Source organism: Mauremys reevesii, linkage group 5, assembly GCF_016161935.1.
Source record: "Mauremys reevesii isolate NIE-2019 linkage group 5, ASM1616193v1, whole genome shotgun sequence".
NCBI classification, from domain to species: Eukaryota; Metazoa; Chordata; order Testudines; family Geoemydidae; genus Mauremys; species Mauremys reevesii.
The window spans coordinates 121,988,278-122,004,388 of record NC_052627.1 but is presented as its reverse complement, the minus strand read 5'-3'; the positions used below and the strand labels follow the sequence as shown (position 1 = coordinate 122,004,388).

The 16,111-nt window shown below is 41.1% G+C and overlaps 1 protein-coding gene across 2 annotated transcripts in view; it reads left to right on the top strand.

Annotated features, from left to right (window-relative positions):
- TACC3 (transforming acidic coiled-coil containing protein 3) overlaps window positions 1–4,081 on the top strand; it is a 33,855-nt gene extending 29,774 nt beyond the window's left edge. For both annotated transcript variants that reach the window (XM_039541289.1, XM_039541288.1), the window contains exons 14-16: window positions 1,110–1,216; window positions 1,436–1,556; window positions 3,891–4,081. In XM_039541289.1, coding sequence (XP_039397223.1) covers window positions 1,110–1,216; window positions 1,436–1,556; window positions 3,891–3,956 — 294 coding nt within the window. In that variant the 3' untranslated portion in view covers window positions 3,957–4,081. The remainder of the gene's footprint in view (window positions 1–1,109; window positions 1,217–1,435; window positions 1,557–3,890) is intronic.
- Window positions 4,082–16,111: the final 12,030 nt, after the last annotated feature.

Genomic DNA, 16,111 nt, shown 5'->3' with positions numbered 1-16,111 from the left:
TACATTAGCCCTTGGAGACCCTAACTTTTATATTGGGACTCCCTTGCGCCAGAACTGTACAAACCAAGGCGGACCAGGCCTTTGCTCTAAAGAGTCTCACTTAAACCCACTTGTTCTGTCTGATCTTAAAAGTAAACTAAGAGGTTGAGGGATAAGTGGGAGGAAAGAAAGGTAGCATCACATGTGCACTGTCCAATCTATGGTACTAGTGACAGGTTGGATTCACTTGCCTCCTTTATATAAAAAGGACGTGCTGGTGGCACTCCATAGCTATGGTTTAGTATGTATTATGTTGTCATGACCAGCTCAAACATAAAGTTGCATTAGTTTTTGTGAAGGTGGAGTTTATATATACTTCTCTTCCCTATTTCCAGGGTTGTGTGTTGTGGGTTTTTTTTTAAATGACTTTGCCTACCTCCTTTAACTAAAAGTTCAAAATCACATTTGTCACTGGTGTCTTTGGTCAAGTTTTGGGGCAGGGTGTGTCTCTCTTCCTACCCTTCTTTTTATAGCAGTCTCTGCTATGCGTCTCCAGCACACGGGTCACTGGAGGCCTGATGCCATATTGGGGTCTCTTTGCTAAAATCCAGGTCTGGGGTGGTAGGGGAAACTTATCTTTTCTCCTCCCATCTCACTAGTGGCTTTTGTTGTACTGCATGGCTTCGTACTTGATTCAGCTGAAGCAGGGTCCAAATCCTGAATTTTTCCCCATCATCTTTTGCCTTTCCTGGAAGAGGGTGGATTTAGCCTTAGCTTGAGCCAGAGTAGGGGGTATATTGATTCAATGAATAGAAGTGGCACAGAATGAAAAACTTTCAAGAACATGGTGGCTTTTGGTAAGAGAAGGGATAAAGTTGAGGATACAAACGGATGAATTTCTCCTTTGTTGGCATTTTGAAGATAAGTGAGTCTAAAACAGGTGGGAGAGAACAAGTGGCTGGGTGTTGAGGAAAGATCTGACATCTGCTCTACCCTTAAGTATTTGTGTTCTTGAACAGGTCTTTGCAGGGGTTTTAAAAAAAAAAGGTCTTGCCTGCCTATGGGGTAAAGTGGTTAAATGCAAACAACCACCTTGACATTAACTGAACTCTCCCATTATATTGGGATAGAATGAAGAGGCTTTGAAAAAATGTGCTGAGGATTATCTTGCAAGGATTAAGAAGGAAGAGCAGAGATATCAAGCCCTGAAGGCACATGCTGAAGAAAAACTGCATCAGTGAGTACTTTCTCATTCTTAGTCCCTGATGTTTACCTTGTATGTAGGGTGAATTCACAAGCAAAACTCTTTGACTTCAATGGACCAAGATTTCACTTTAGTGTCTTAATCTCAAAACCTCTCTTAAAAATACTGTAACCACTTCTAAAGTGGAAGAACCTAACTTGCTAGCTGTTTTGAATTAAGTCAGATTTAAACATTAGCTCACTTTCATTCCAGAGCAAATGAAGAGATCGCCCAGGTACGGAGCAAAGCCAAGACGGAGTCTGTAGCACTGCAAGCTACTTTGCGTAAAGAACAAATGAGGGTACAGTCTCTAGAAAGAAGCCTTGAACAAAAGGTCAGTTTAAGTATCTGCTACTTGAGTGGTTTTAAACTTGTAATAAGCTAAGTTCTAAACTAGCATCAGAACTGGTGTTCTCATGAGTACCACTGTGAAATAGCAGGGAGTCCAGTGGCACCTTAAAGACTAACAGATTTATTTGGGCATAAGCTTTCGTGGGTAAAAAAAACCTCACTTCTTGATCTGAAGAAGTGGGTTTTTACCCATGAAAGCTTATGCCCAAATAAATCTGTTAGTCTGTATCCACAAAAACAACAAGGAGTCTGGTGACACCCTAAAGACTAACAGCTACCCCCTGATACTGTGAAATAGGAGTCTGAGACATAAAATAAAAATTTTGGTATGGCAGATCCCTTCGATACTGAGAAATGCAATCCATCTACCCTTGCAGAGGGATCTATTGTGAATAATGGGTTCATTTGCATAGATGAGCCTCAGAAGTGATTAACAATATATAGACTTCCAAGACTGGATACTAGCTGAACTGTTGAAATGGTTTCAGAGTAGCAGCCGTGTTAGTCTGTATCCGCAAAAAGAACAGGAGTACTTGTGGCACCTTAGAGACTAACAAATTTATTTCAGCATGAGCTTTCGTGAGCTACAGCTCCAAAACAGACTCCAAAGAGAGACTGCTCAACTCGAATTAATATGCAAATTAGATACAATTAACTCAGGCCTAAACAGAGACTGGGAATGGTTGGGTCATTACACTAATTGAATCTATTTCCCTATGTTAAGTTCTCCTCACACCTTCTATGGGTCATCTCGATTATCACTTCAAAAGGTTTTTTTTCCTCCTGCTAATGATAGCTCATCTCAATTGATTAGACTCTTCCTGTTGGTATGCATACTTCCACCTTTTCATGTTCTCTATATGTATAAATATCATGTCTGTGTGTTCCATTCTATGCATCCGAAGAAGTGAGCTGTAGCTGACGAAAGCTGTAGCTCACGACTAAATTTGTTAGTCTCTAAGGTGCCACAAGTACTCCTGTTCTTTTTGTTGAAATGGTGTAACTAAAATACGGGTTTAGGTTGAAAGTGAACAGTACACCTTGTTCTGGGAATAGGACTTAAATATGATGGCGCTGTATCAGTTCTAGAAGCATTTTGATATTAATAGCACAGACTTTTTTTTGTACTGGTGACCCCTTTCACACAGCAAGCCTCTGAGTGCATGCCTTTTCCCCCCGCCTGTCCCACCATCCTTATACATTAAAAACACACCATTATAAATGCTGGAGGCAAAGCAGGGTTTGGGGTGGAGGCTGACAACCCGTGGACCCCCCCCACCCACCCACCCCATATAATACCTCAACATAACCCCCTGAGGGGTGGGTCTCAACCTCCAGCTTGAGAATCCCTGGACTATCTTGTTCCAGTCTGTAAACTTGTAGACCACTACCATCCAATAGACAGTATTGTTGGCTGACATCTTTTCAATGGCCTGAATAGTCAAGTCTGAAAATCCAGTAATCTGCAAGTGCAGGGTTTCATATTTGCATGTAAATTGTTATTGCAGTGTCTAATGGCACAAATGGGCTTGCCAAAGATTGGTGGCTCATTGTAAATTCTTCAAATACTCATTCATGCAAAGCTTTTTCCCTGCTTTGGGTATGTCAGCAAAACCAATGCTTGTTACTAGCATCCTGCTCCTATATTTAACTGATACTATAGTGCTGTTGAAAGGAACAGAGTGGCAACTAATTCTGTGATGCTACTGACGTTGTCTTCCCCCTGTGTCCAGCTGTTGTGGAGGGAAGTCCCGCACCCAACCTACTTTCTCTAAATTTAACTAACTTTTTAAAATTCTGTGTAGTGGGATCACAGTTTCCACTTGTCATAAGGATTAACTAGTAGCACCACAGAAGCATTTTTAAATACTCCTTGCTTTAGGAGAATGAAAGCATTGAGAACCAGCATCACCCATGCTATAAACATAGTTCCACATTGAATTGCTTCAGCCATTTAGGAAGTGGAAAAACAGGCACCAATAGTAGGTATGTTGAAGGCTGTATCTTCTATTTAGTTTTAAAGAGAACTTACAAAAGTGTGCAACAGTCTAACAGAGACTACAGTCTAAAGTTTAGACACTGCCTGGAAAGTTAAGGAAACAATATAATGTAGCTGACCCTTCAAAATCTAATAGAGATGCCTCCTTAGGCTGCCTTGTTCCAAGTCTTTATTGCATTTACATAATTTGAGCATTTGCAATGGAATTCCTGTTCCACACAGCTCCAGAAGTGCTATGACTCATGTGACTGCAATTTCATGATATGAATGTGTGCTGCAGTTTGTTCTTGACTCACTAATTCTTTGTCTTCTTAACAGGCAAAAGAAAATGATGAACTAACAAAAATCTGTGACGACTTGATTTTAAAGATGGAAAAAATCTAATATTTGGACTGTTGTATATATGTTCACTCTCAGATTCATTCTGTCCTCTTTTCTGTGTGTGTTCAGTGACTTTTTAATTATGTATGTTGAAAATAATAAATAGTAATAAAAAGTAATAGATTTCACTGGCATTTGTTCCTTCACTTAATGTTGGCTGTATATTGGCTATGAATGTGGAGTGTCTGCCTAATTTAGAAACTCACTAGAATGAGTAGGTTCACCATGTCTATGAAAAGTCAATTGAATAAATGAGCAAGTGTAAGTTTCACTCAAATTTTGTAAATAAAATAAATTTGGACACTCATGGCTCTTAATCCCTTAGTCGTGGCAATCTCCTCAGGAACTCTGAACTAAAGGTCTCAATGTCCCACTGGCTACACCAGCCCTCTGTTTGCCTTGCAGTTAACAAGATGTGCACCCCAAATACCCCTGAAGCATTCCCCTATGATATCTAGCCCCTGACACTGATTACTCACAGAAATCCCACATACTTTGCCCCCAAAGGAGCAGCATACCCCAGTTTTACCTTAAATCGCCAGTCCTGTCTTATATCAGCACTTGTAATAAAACAAAAGGTTTATTTAAAAAATAAGGATTTCTCTAGAAATCAGTGACAGAAAAATATAATTACAATACAAAACAGTCATAAAACCCAGACTAAGGCCTGAACTTCCTAATAGGAAAGTTAACTATCTAAGTAGGCCTCCCCCACCATGTTCATCCTACAGAGCTGGCTAGTTTAACAGGGACCACGATCCAGTTTTTCATGGGGAAAAGCCCAGATCAACAAGATGCCTTTTCTCCATCTCATGTTATACTCTAACTGTTTCTTGCCTTATTCATAGGGTCATCCCTTGTCCGTTTTAATGTTTCAATTGTTTTCAGGTAGGTTTGTTTGTGGGTTTTTTTTTTGAGGGTTTCCTGTTGATGGGACAATGGTAGACAGTTGAGCATTGCATTACATCACTGGCTAACCAGTGCCAACTCCCTCTGGTATAAATAGGCCATCACTAAGTAATTGATTACATCTCTTAACCTTAAGGGCATAAACTTCAATATAGTTACATTATCCCTTAAATTGCCCCTTCCCATCATGCCAGGATAATTAACATTGAGAAGTTGCAAGCTTTCAGTAGAGATCTTACACATGTCATTTTATGGACACTAAGCAATGTATTTGACATGAGTTTGTCAGGTCTGAGAGGAGAGTTGTTTGCAAAGAACAGAGGACCCTTCATCAAGGAGCTGTTGTGACACAACCTAAAGTAAAGGTATTCGAGATTCAGTTCTTTAAAACTACAGCTCCTGTTTTGAAATGTGGCTTAAGGCCCTGCAGTGTTTCCTATTACATTCAGCACTGGCAGGAGGAATTTTGCCACTCATACGCAACTTTGGGTACAACATGAAGCATCACACTGCAGGGGCAAGCACTAATCAGTCCATGCTAAGGCAGCTTTGACCTCTCTCCCTCCCTCCAGCCCTCTATTAATCTCTCCCTGTTCAGACTGCTTTACTACCCATTTTGTTTTCCTTACTTAAATTAATTTAGTGTTCATGAAAGTGACACTCATAATTCACAGAACAGGTACCTCACAGCAAAAATTTCCCATACTTTCCTCTGCCTGTTTCAGCTTTAGCCAGCAGGGATAGCTGGAGGATATTGACTTTTGGTCTGATTTGCAGTGGATTTAACCAGCTAGCCTTGTAGTGGAAAGCTCTCTACTCTATCAATGGTCTTAAGATATATTGCTCCCTGGGATTTTTCTTTGAATATTATTTCCATTAAACATTTTTGGGGAACTAATTACTGTGATGAATCTTCATGGATTCTATGATTTTTCTAAAAACCACTGCAGTGCCACATGTTTCCACAAGATGTAGCTGCTGCCCTTTTAAATAGACTATATTTTATCTGTAATAATGAGAGGAAACTATACCTAGTCAGTTCTCTTTACACATGCAATACATTGGATCTCCTCTGTTCTTCAGACACTCATGAATTAAAGATTCATTGTTCTAATGAAGGTTTTTACACGATGAGCAAACAGAGGCAAAGGGAAATGTACCTACTGATAATATATCTATTCAAGGCTCCCTGTTATTAGGGTTGACAGATTTTTTTTATTAGACAGTCACTTTCACTGTACAGACAAAGTGATGAAAAAAAATTCCATTGATAATTAAAATTTACAGATATGCAGTGTAAGAAAAATGCTGCTTGAGAACTTAGTTTAAGAATATTTAGTTTGTATTTTTGACAGTTAATTATAGAGAACTCACTTTTTGAATGTAAACATTTATTGACAATTGTCTGCCCCCATAATTTCTCATAATGGACAATGTAAATTGCTAAAAATAAAGCTTAAGTCATAATTTTGTGCAACTGAAAATTTAAATCAACATTAACAATTGTGTAAAATAAATATGAATTTTGACTAGGAACTTACAAAATGCCACTTTTGAGAAGTGATTGAGGGGATAGTACAGTATATACAAAGGAAGAAATAAAGCCTGAAAGTTGCACTGTCTTAGCTCTCTCTTTGTATTCTTGAACTCCCTGGATAGTGGAAAATATAAGAAACCTTGGAGAGATAGTCCAAAAGGTAAGCAGATTGTGCCCATGTCACTTTGCAGTGTGATCCTGTCAGCTCTTACAGCATTGAGCTGTACCAATATTTAAATGGAGAACTCTTAAGGATCCTGGCTACCAAAGGAAGTGGGGTTAGTGATTTAGCAGATGGTACTTGACTGAGTTGTTAAACCCTGGTTTTGACAGCTTGAGATCATTAAAGATGCCACAAAAGTTAGCATTAGGAGCATTAAATCTGGCACTTGAACTAAATTTCAATTCAGATAACTATATTCTGCCTGCCAAAAATTCTCCCAGTAGTTGCAGTGGGGTTACGTGATCACATTCTAAACCAGTGTCTGCTGCTAATTGCTGCTGGCTTCCATCTAAGTAGCTGTATTTTATTTGTGGGTGAAATGTATCTCCCTTACTTAATTCATACAGGTGGTATAAGGCTTTATTTAATATTTATAAAGTACTTTTTGATCCTTGTATGAAAGATGCACTTGAAATGCAAGTATATGTATGCCTTTTCATTGAGCATTCTTTTTACTGCCTATGGATCCTCAAATCCTGAGCACCCCCTTATGGCAGAATTTATGCTGTTGACTCTTTGTACTATGTATAGGGGCTTGGATATGCATTTAAAAACACTTGACTATTATATTGGTGGGATATGATAGTTAAAAAAAATCCTCTTAAATTGCATGAAAAAGTGGAAATGGGGGCTCCTAACATGGAGGGTGTACGGGTGCTATGGGCAAAGGATACAGGACCTGACTGTTGCTTACAAACCAGGAGAAAGCCAACAGAATTACAGTGATATAAAACCCACCTGAGAGAAGAATCAGACTGATCCCGATTCTGTAGACATTGGGGCCTACAGCTTCAAAAATACTTATGTGCCTAAGTCCACCATTAGTGACTATTGCTATTCTCAAAACTGCTACTCAGCGGCCACTGGTTAGCATTTGCAAAGCCACCTAGGCTCATGCTGCCCCACAGCTAACATGCTGCTTAGAGCTGTATCTCAAAACCAAGTCCTGGAGACCCCAAACTGGGATGCTCAAATTAGGCGTTCCCTCACCATTCTCACCAGCAGGGTCTGTGCAGCTGAGATTTCCTTGGCGTGGAGGAATTTCAGTACAGTTATAGCTGTGGGAAACTGAAGTATTGCAGTGCTGTATCAGACTGAGTTCACATCCATATATATATTTTTAAAAAGGCTGCATTTTTAACCTTGTACTCTATATCTGAATAGTAGTCATGACTGGAGAACAGGTACTGAAGGGTATGTGCTGTTTAGGAAAGACCGAAATAAAGGCAAAGGTGGTAGAGTAGCATTGTATATCAGTGGTGAGGTAGACTGTAAAGAAATAAATGATGGAATGGATAAGAGAGTCTGTCTGGGCAAAAATCACATTGGGAAAGAAAGCTGCTAGAGCCTCCCCTGAGATAGTGCTTGGGGTGTGCTACAGACCACTGGGATCTGATTTGGATATGGATAGAGACCTCTTTAATGTTTTTAATGAAGTAAATACTAATGGGAATTGTGTGATCATGGGAGACTTTAACTTCCCAGATATAGACTGGAGGACAAGTGCTAGTAATAATAATAGGGCTTAGATTTTCCTGGATGCGATAGCTGATGGATTCCTTCACCATGTAGTTGCTGAACCAACAAGAGGGAATGCCATTTTAGATTTGGTTTTGGTGAGTAGTGAAGACCTCATAGAAGAAATGGTTGTAGGGGACAACCTTGGTTTGAGTGATCATAAGCTAATTCAGTTCAAACTAGATGGAAGGATAAACAAAAATAGATCTGGGACTAGGGTCTTTTATTTCAAAAGGGCTAACTTTAAAAAAAATAAGGAAATTAGTTAGGGAAGTGGATTGGACTGAAGAACTTGTGGATCTAAACACGGAGGAGGCTTGGAATTACTTCAAGTCAAAGTTGCAGAAACTATCAGAAGCCTGCATCCCAAGAAAGGGGAAAAAATTCATAGTCAGGAGTTGTAGACCAAGCTGGATGAGCAAGCATCTCAGAGAGGTGATATGCCTTGTAATGGTAGACTCAAGGAGAAAAATCCATTTAGCTGAAGAAAGAAGTTTAAAAGGTGACTTTTACTGTCTAAGTACCAACATGGGGAACAAATATTTAATAGTGGGCTCTTCAGTCTAGCAGCAGAAAGTGTAACACAGTCCAATGGCTGGAAGTTGAAGGTAGACAAATCCAGTCTGGAAATAAGATGTACGTTTTTAAATGGTGTGAGTAATTAACCATTGGAACAATGTATCCAGGGTAGTAGTGGATTCTCCATCAATGACAATGTTTAAATCCAGATTGGATGTTTTCCTAAAATATCTGCTGTAGGAATTATTTTTGGGAAGTTCTTTGGCCTGTATTATATAGTAGGTCGGGCTAAATGATCACAATGGTCCCTTCTAGCCTTAGAATCCATGAAATGTCTCTAAGTTAGATAAGGCCTCTACGAGCGGAATTTGTTCCATCAGCATTGTGTGCTTTAGGCAATCTGTAACCATCTCTTGCCCTTGTGTGAAACTACTGTCCATTCAATTAAAACCTGCGCTCGCAGTTCTATTTAGTTTCTTAACCTTTTACTGAAGATAGTTTACTGATACCTTCTATCTTGGCAGCAAAACAAGTAATTACTTCAGACTGCATCTTTCATATCAAGTGCTGTGATTCAAGCCCAATAAATATGGAGGCAGTTACAGATCTATTTAGAGGTGACTTACTTTTTGTGAGTCTTAAAATGGATTAATTAATACAATCTGCAACTTGCTTTAGCTTTGACTGCTAACAAGAAAAAAATGAAGGCCCCTGGAAGGAGCATTAGATTGAGAATATAATGGGAAATAAACTGGGCTGGCCAAACAAAGGGCTCTAGGACTTTGGCCCAGGTACTCAATGGCATTTAGGTGCCTTACTCCAATTGAAATCAATGGGACTTGGATGTCCAAGTACCATTGAGAATCTGGACCTTTCTGCCTACTTAGGGCTGACACAGATAAATGGCCTGGAGGGGCTGGTGTCATCAGACTTAGCAATAGCACTGAAGTTTCAGCAATGAGCCTGTCTCTGGGCCCTATGTTGGAAGGGCCTCGAGTGTGCCCCCTTGTGGACCACGGAAAAGTGAGGCAGGCATGCTAGCGGCTGCTCCCCGAGAGCTCAAGGAGCGTTGTTGGCAGCATTCTAGCTGGTGGTGCTCTGTGGAAAAGACTCACTCGTGCACAGCGCAGGACAAGTTAAAATGTAACATTCTGTTTGTTTGATGTGATCTACACAAGACAGACCGAACAGACCACAGATACACACCGACTTCCTTAGGGGGGCAGCCAAAGGTCATTCATTGACTTTAGTTGTGAAACTGTACAAGCTGTTGATGTGCTTGCATCCCAGTGCGAAAGCCAAGAGGGAAGGACAGCACCAAGTGAGAGCCAATGTCACCACACCTGTGCATGTGAACAAGATGGGCCAATCACTGCTCTCACTTACTCAGGTGAAACCCTATTGAAGTCAGTCATAGCGGGGAACATGGCTCACTCTTTTATTGTCCCGCTGTATGTAACTTTGTCCCAAGCCATTCCCCTTTTCCCCAGGAGTAGCTTTTTACTGGATAATAGACCAACGGGACACATTTCACTGGATTTTTTGCATGGAAGCTGGAGTTATATTGATGCAATAGGCCTTACTCCATTGGAGATTTGTCCCAGTTCCATCCAGCAGTGTTAGCTGCATGCATTCAGGCTCCTAGTGTAGACATGCTGTAAGTCATGATTGGCACAGGGACCGTTTGCTTGGGGTTTAAGTGGGAGTAAGACGCACTAGTGTAAACACTGGATTTGCCTGTTAACAGTAGGGGGGTTACACTCATGGCTGTCATTTGTTCTAATCCCTGAAAAGACAAAGCCATAGTCACGGTATGGAGAGAAAGGGATGGGAGAGGACACCTCAATTCCTGCTGCTTGAATACAGTATTCATCTGCTAGGAAAATATTACTTTTAATTATTATTATTAATTCCAAAGGAACCTTTAATCTCTTATAAAGAAAATGGGCCAGATCCTCTGATGCAGTAAATTGTGCTGCTACACTGAAATAAAATGCTTATGTCAGCCAAAGAGCTGGCCTATGGAATGGCCAATAAACAGCTTCCCAGCCATTTCCTTCCTAAACAAAACAATGCCACAGGCCAATGTAATTGCAAGTTGTCTCTCTCCTTTATCTAGCTCTCCATAGCTTTTCAGACTGATCAATAATATACCACTCTTTACTGCCAGCTTTCCACTTAAAGCAATGTAGCAATGATCTCTCATGTACAAATAGAGCAGAGGAAGTTGAACAAGAAATTCCTTTGGATTAGATCTGATATATAGTCAGCCAGTAGAGAAGACTAAATGACAGTGCAAACCTAAGAGAGGTTCAGAGAGCTTTAATGATGCGATGAAGGTAATACACTTCCTCTAGATTAAATATTACCTGGGAGAGAATACACAAAAGGGCAGTGAGGGTTTTGTTTCAAAAGATCTACCAGAGAGTGGATTGGGCCCATAAACTGTTAAATTCATGGAGCAAGGTTCATTTCTTCCTCTCTATTCTGTGCCAAGCTCACAGATCCTGATCAAAGCATACTGAAGTCACTGGGAACCTGCCGATTGACTTCAGTGGGTTTTGAGTTCAACCCACTGTTGGCAAAGAACAAATAATCAATACTAACAATAATGAAGTCAGTATACATCTGTCTGTTAAAAAGACCAAGCTACTGGGAACTGATCATACTCAGCAGTTCCCAGGAAGTGCATGGAACCTCAGCTCCATCCCTAAATTAGATACAGGCAGACAATACACAGTATTGCTGATCAAAAACATCCAGAAGTTAAGAGTCAGGCCCTCAAAATCATGAGATTTTAAAAAACTAATTTTGAGTTCTTTTCATTTCCCCGTCTGGTTTCTGGACCTTTAGGATTTACATTAACAAGATTTTCTCTGATGTCAGGAGCACTAGAAACTTTTATTTTTCAAATGACCAACAAGATTCTTTTTTAAACACATGACTCCATGTGCTGGGGCTTTATGCAAAACACAAACTATCACAAGAACTGGCAACACTGCAGAACCCAGTGTCCCTGCCCCAAGTCCTTCTGCCCCAGAAAGGCACCCCAGCCCTTCATAGACTATGTCTGCACTAGAGAATATTAGCAAAAAAACCTCCCACTATGGCTACCAGCAGTCCACTTGCATTGCTGATAACTCCAGTGTAGGCAGGGTCCAGTGGCTCTGGCATTTTAATCACCATGACATTTAGACACAGCCATGTCTAGGCTAGGGCTCGCTGGTGGGAAGTTTTTGCTAAGGCCCCTTGTGTAGATACCGCCTTATGCTCTGTGTTGAAGCACAGAAAACCCTGTCTCTCCACCCCAGCATGAGTCATCAGAAATATCTCTGCATTATTATGCACAATTCTAACACCTGACATTAGGATGACTCAAGATAAGAACCTTGAATTCTTGTGCAGTATCTTAGCACCTGTCATCCTGGCGCTCTGTGGTATAAAATGTGCGGCTGAGCAGAGTGAAAATAAGTAGGTCCTTTCCACTGCTAATTTCTATTATTAGTTAATGTATTTATGTCACTGCGGCACACATAGGACCCCCAGAGAAGGATCATTGTAGTAGGTGCTGAACAGGCATATAACAGAGAAGACATTCCATGCCATGGACAGCTCACCATCTACATGAGAGAGAGAATGTAAGAGATGGACAAAACAGACAAACAAGATCAGGATGGATTGGGAGTCTAAGGTAACCATAAAATGAACTATCCTCTTGCCTAACCAGTGCCAGAAAGAGATGAATTTTGACAGGGAGTTTTTCTCATGCTAATGGGATTCTATAAAATGACATTGATCTTTAGTCAAACATTGGATGTTTGAAGACCCACACATGGGTTCTATCTATCCATAACTTGCTGAAAGACAGAGATCCAACAAGTGGATTTTGTTTCCTTTTTAATCCTAAGAAATCTCTCCTGACCAACTGCTGCAGAAAAGTTTGGGTTGTTGGGTGGTTTTTTTTTTTTTTGCAATGCGGAAAGGAAACAAGAAGCTTTTTCACCCCCTTTTTGCTGTCAAGTTTTTTCTCTTTGCAAAGAGGTTCTTTTCTCATGTGTACTGTGAGAGCCTACATACCAGAGAGTGATCGATCCTGCATAGTAAACTGTAGGTGACCTGAAAAAGTATAAAGTGTATTTTCTTGGCCATTCAAAAACATGCTACAAAATCTGTTTGTCTGTTTATTGTGCCTTATTTTCATTTGCCAAGGAACAGCATGTACACTTTTGCTTTTTCAAAGGATATTGTGTATGCTAATGACAAGGTACAGCTTGGTTCCAAGACACTGCCAAGTATCATTGCTCAACAGTGACAGAAATGTTCTCTCTTTCTTTCTTCCTTTCATTCTTCCGTTCCCTCTTGAATCCTGACTACACAAGCTCTGTGAATGCAACAGTAATCATGATAGCAGTACAGCCCTGCTGTGAAGACTAATGACACAGATACACTAGAGCTATAATTTGGGAATTTTCTTACTTGTTTATTTCTTATTGCGGTCTTTCCTTTGAGACGTGTTTCCCACATATATTTGAATCATGTTCTGGTATAGCTGTTGACACTTGTTTTTAACTTGTATAGCTAACATACTTGCTGTTGGGAGGAGTGCTATCATTTGGTCCATTTCTTAGCCCTGCATTGCGTGAAGCTGCCCTTCTGGGAACTCTGGGTGTGAACTATATTTTTAAACCTTCCATTTAAGAGACCTGATTTTTCAGGTGATTCTAGAAAGTGAATGATATCCGGGAGGAGGGAAATCCCATTCTTGTTATAATAGTGATGACTATCATTTGTAGCTTTCCTGGGATGAGCTCAAGCTTAATATTCTTCTCGCTAATTTCTTCTATGCAGTGTCAAGTATCAGAGGGGTAGCCGTGTTAGTCTGGATCTGTAAAAGCAACAAAGAATCCTGTGGCACCTTATAGACTAACAGACGTTCTGCAGCATGAGCTTTCGTGGGTGAATACCCACTTCTTCAGATGCAAGACTTGCATCTGAAGAAGTGGGTATTCACCCACGAAAGCTCATGCTGCAGAACGTCTGTTAGTCTATAAGGTGCCACAGGATTCTTTGTTGCTTCTATGCAGTGGGACATCTTGGTGAGGATGGAGGCTGAGTTGCCGTCAGAGGAGATGCACAATTGTTACCTGGCACCTGAGGCAATGGTGTTTTGGGATCTCTCTGAATGGTCGTGGGTAGATTAGAAGAGAAAGAGAGAGAGAACTGAACCTTGTGGGACTCCTTATGGAAGGGATATGTCTGACAAGCAAGGGGTGTCCTTGTGCCCCTTTGGCTCCGTCGGATAGGAATGAGGCTCCAGCATAGGACTGTCCCTTGCACTCCCATGAGATGGTGAGTGTGGGCAACCAGCACTGTGTGATCTCTAGTGCCGAAGGCAGCAGTGGGCACTCTAGTCACCTAGCTTCTTCCATAATTCCCTGGGGAACCACAATGGGGCAGGAGAATTCAGTGCTTTCCATCAGCAGTTCGTGGCAATATTCTTCTAGTTCGCCAGCCCCTGGCTCTTTTAGGGAGACTGTTTTCTCTTCCAGGGTCTTCAGGAAGTTTTCATAGATTTCACCTGTTTATTCATATATCCATCTAAGATTTTCACACTGCCACCCATTACCATAAGTATCTGAGCACCTTTCATATAAACTCCATAACAACAGCAAAATCCCTAGTGGGCTTCATTGAGTCTTCACCTTTTATGGGATCAGAGTCCTGGTTGGGGGAGGTTTTTTGGGAGGTCGGTTGGTTTTCGGAGGGATTAGAGAATAAAAGCAGTGCTGGAATTGTGAGTGTCACTCATGGCAGACAGGCTGTCTCAAAGAGGAAGGTATTGCAACATTTTCTGAAGATGGTCAGACTCTGCATTCACCTGATCACCTCTGGAAGTTTGTTCCATAGCCAAATCTCCTCGACAGAGAATGCTTTATCCCCAGATCTCACATGCTTCAGTCCTGCTGTTTGTGATCTGCATTGCCACAGAGGAGTGCAGCTGTTATGATGTGTCATAGATTGAAATTTGGTCTTTGATGGGATCCATCATTTGCTTTGAGAATTAGGGTCAAGGCCATAAGTTGGTATTGGAAACTGACTGGGAGCTGGTGGAGGGCTTGAACATGGGCCTGATGTGCTTATAATGGTCTAAGCCACAGAGATAGGGGACAACAGCTTTCTGTCGCAGTGACAGCCCGTGCATCGTCTTCACATGCAGCTTCAGATATAGTGAATAATGGTAATCCAGCCTGGAGGTGGCAAATGCATGGGTCACTGTGGCCAGATCCTTGTCCACGCAGAAGGGATAAAGTTTCTCAGGAAGTTGGAGGTGAAAGAAGGCATTTTTGGAAACCAATGTTACTTGTTCATCCAAGCTTAGTGAGGGGTCAAACAGGACCCCAAGACTTCCCACCACTTTGATGAATGTGGGCTATATATCTTAAATGGAAGGCGGAGACAATGTCTTAGCCAGCTTTTCGAAGTGTTTCCTTTTCTAGCCAGCATCACCTTGGTCTTGCCTGGGTTCTGCTAGAGCCAGCCGCTCTTCATGCAAGAGCTAATTTCCTGTAGGCATTCTACCACAGTCAATGGCCCCTATCTTGAAAACTTCTCCATGGTGATGCAGGGGTCGTCTATCTGCAGGATTGGATGGATCCCTGTGGAACCCCACATGCGAGGGCCTAGGGAGAGGAGAAACAGTTACCCATCACCCTCCTCTGAGTTTTGCTGGGGAGGAACAATTTGAAGGCCAAAAGGGGACCATGATGGTTATTTAGTTTGGCTTCCTGCATAACACAGGCCAGAGAACCTCACCCAGTAATTTCTGCATCAAGAGCTTCTGAGGATCCTCTCGGTTGGCTGTGGTGAGGGTAGATACCCTTAGTCTGTGTCCTGAGGAAGGGGCGATCTAAGTGTGGAGTGTTTCAAGTGTGACTGGTGTCTAATCTTAGGCAGAAGATGAGGTCTTTTAATAGCCAAAGCTTATTTTAGCTATAAATAGTATCTAATTTTGTAGAAAAAAATATGTATTATTTCAGAAACAGACGATGATCAATATAGAAAAGAATAGATAGCAGTGCATGACCCAGATTGTCAGCAGGTATAAATGGGCATAATTCCATTGAAACCAATGGACAATGCCAATTTACACCAGCTGAGGATCTGACTCATGATGTCCTAAGGGCCAGAATAAGGGCTGTTCATTCAGTAGTAATGGTTTCATTTCTGGATTTTTGAGTGTTAAAGGGCCTGATGCGACCCAAGTATTCCTTACTAGTGTGAATAATCCAATAGATATCAATGGGCCCTCATGCATGAGTAAGGATTACCTGCATGGGCAGGGGTTTCAGGTTTAGGCCTTAATTTAGCAACGTTTGTTCCTGATTCAGTAAGGCCCTTAAGCACATTGAAGCCAAGCGTAAGCGTAGACTTTGTATTTAAGTACGCCTACTG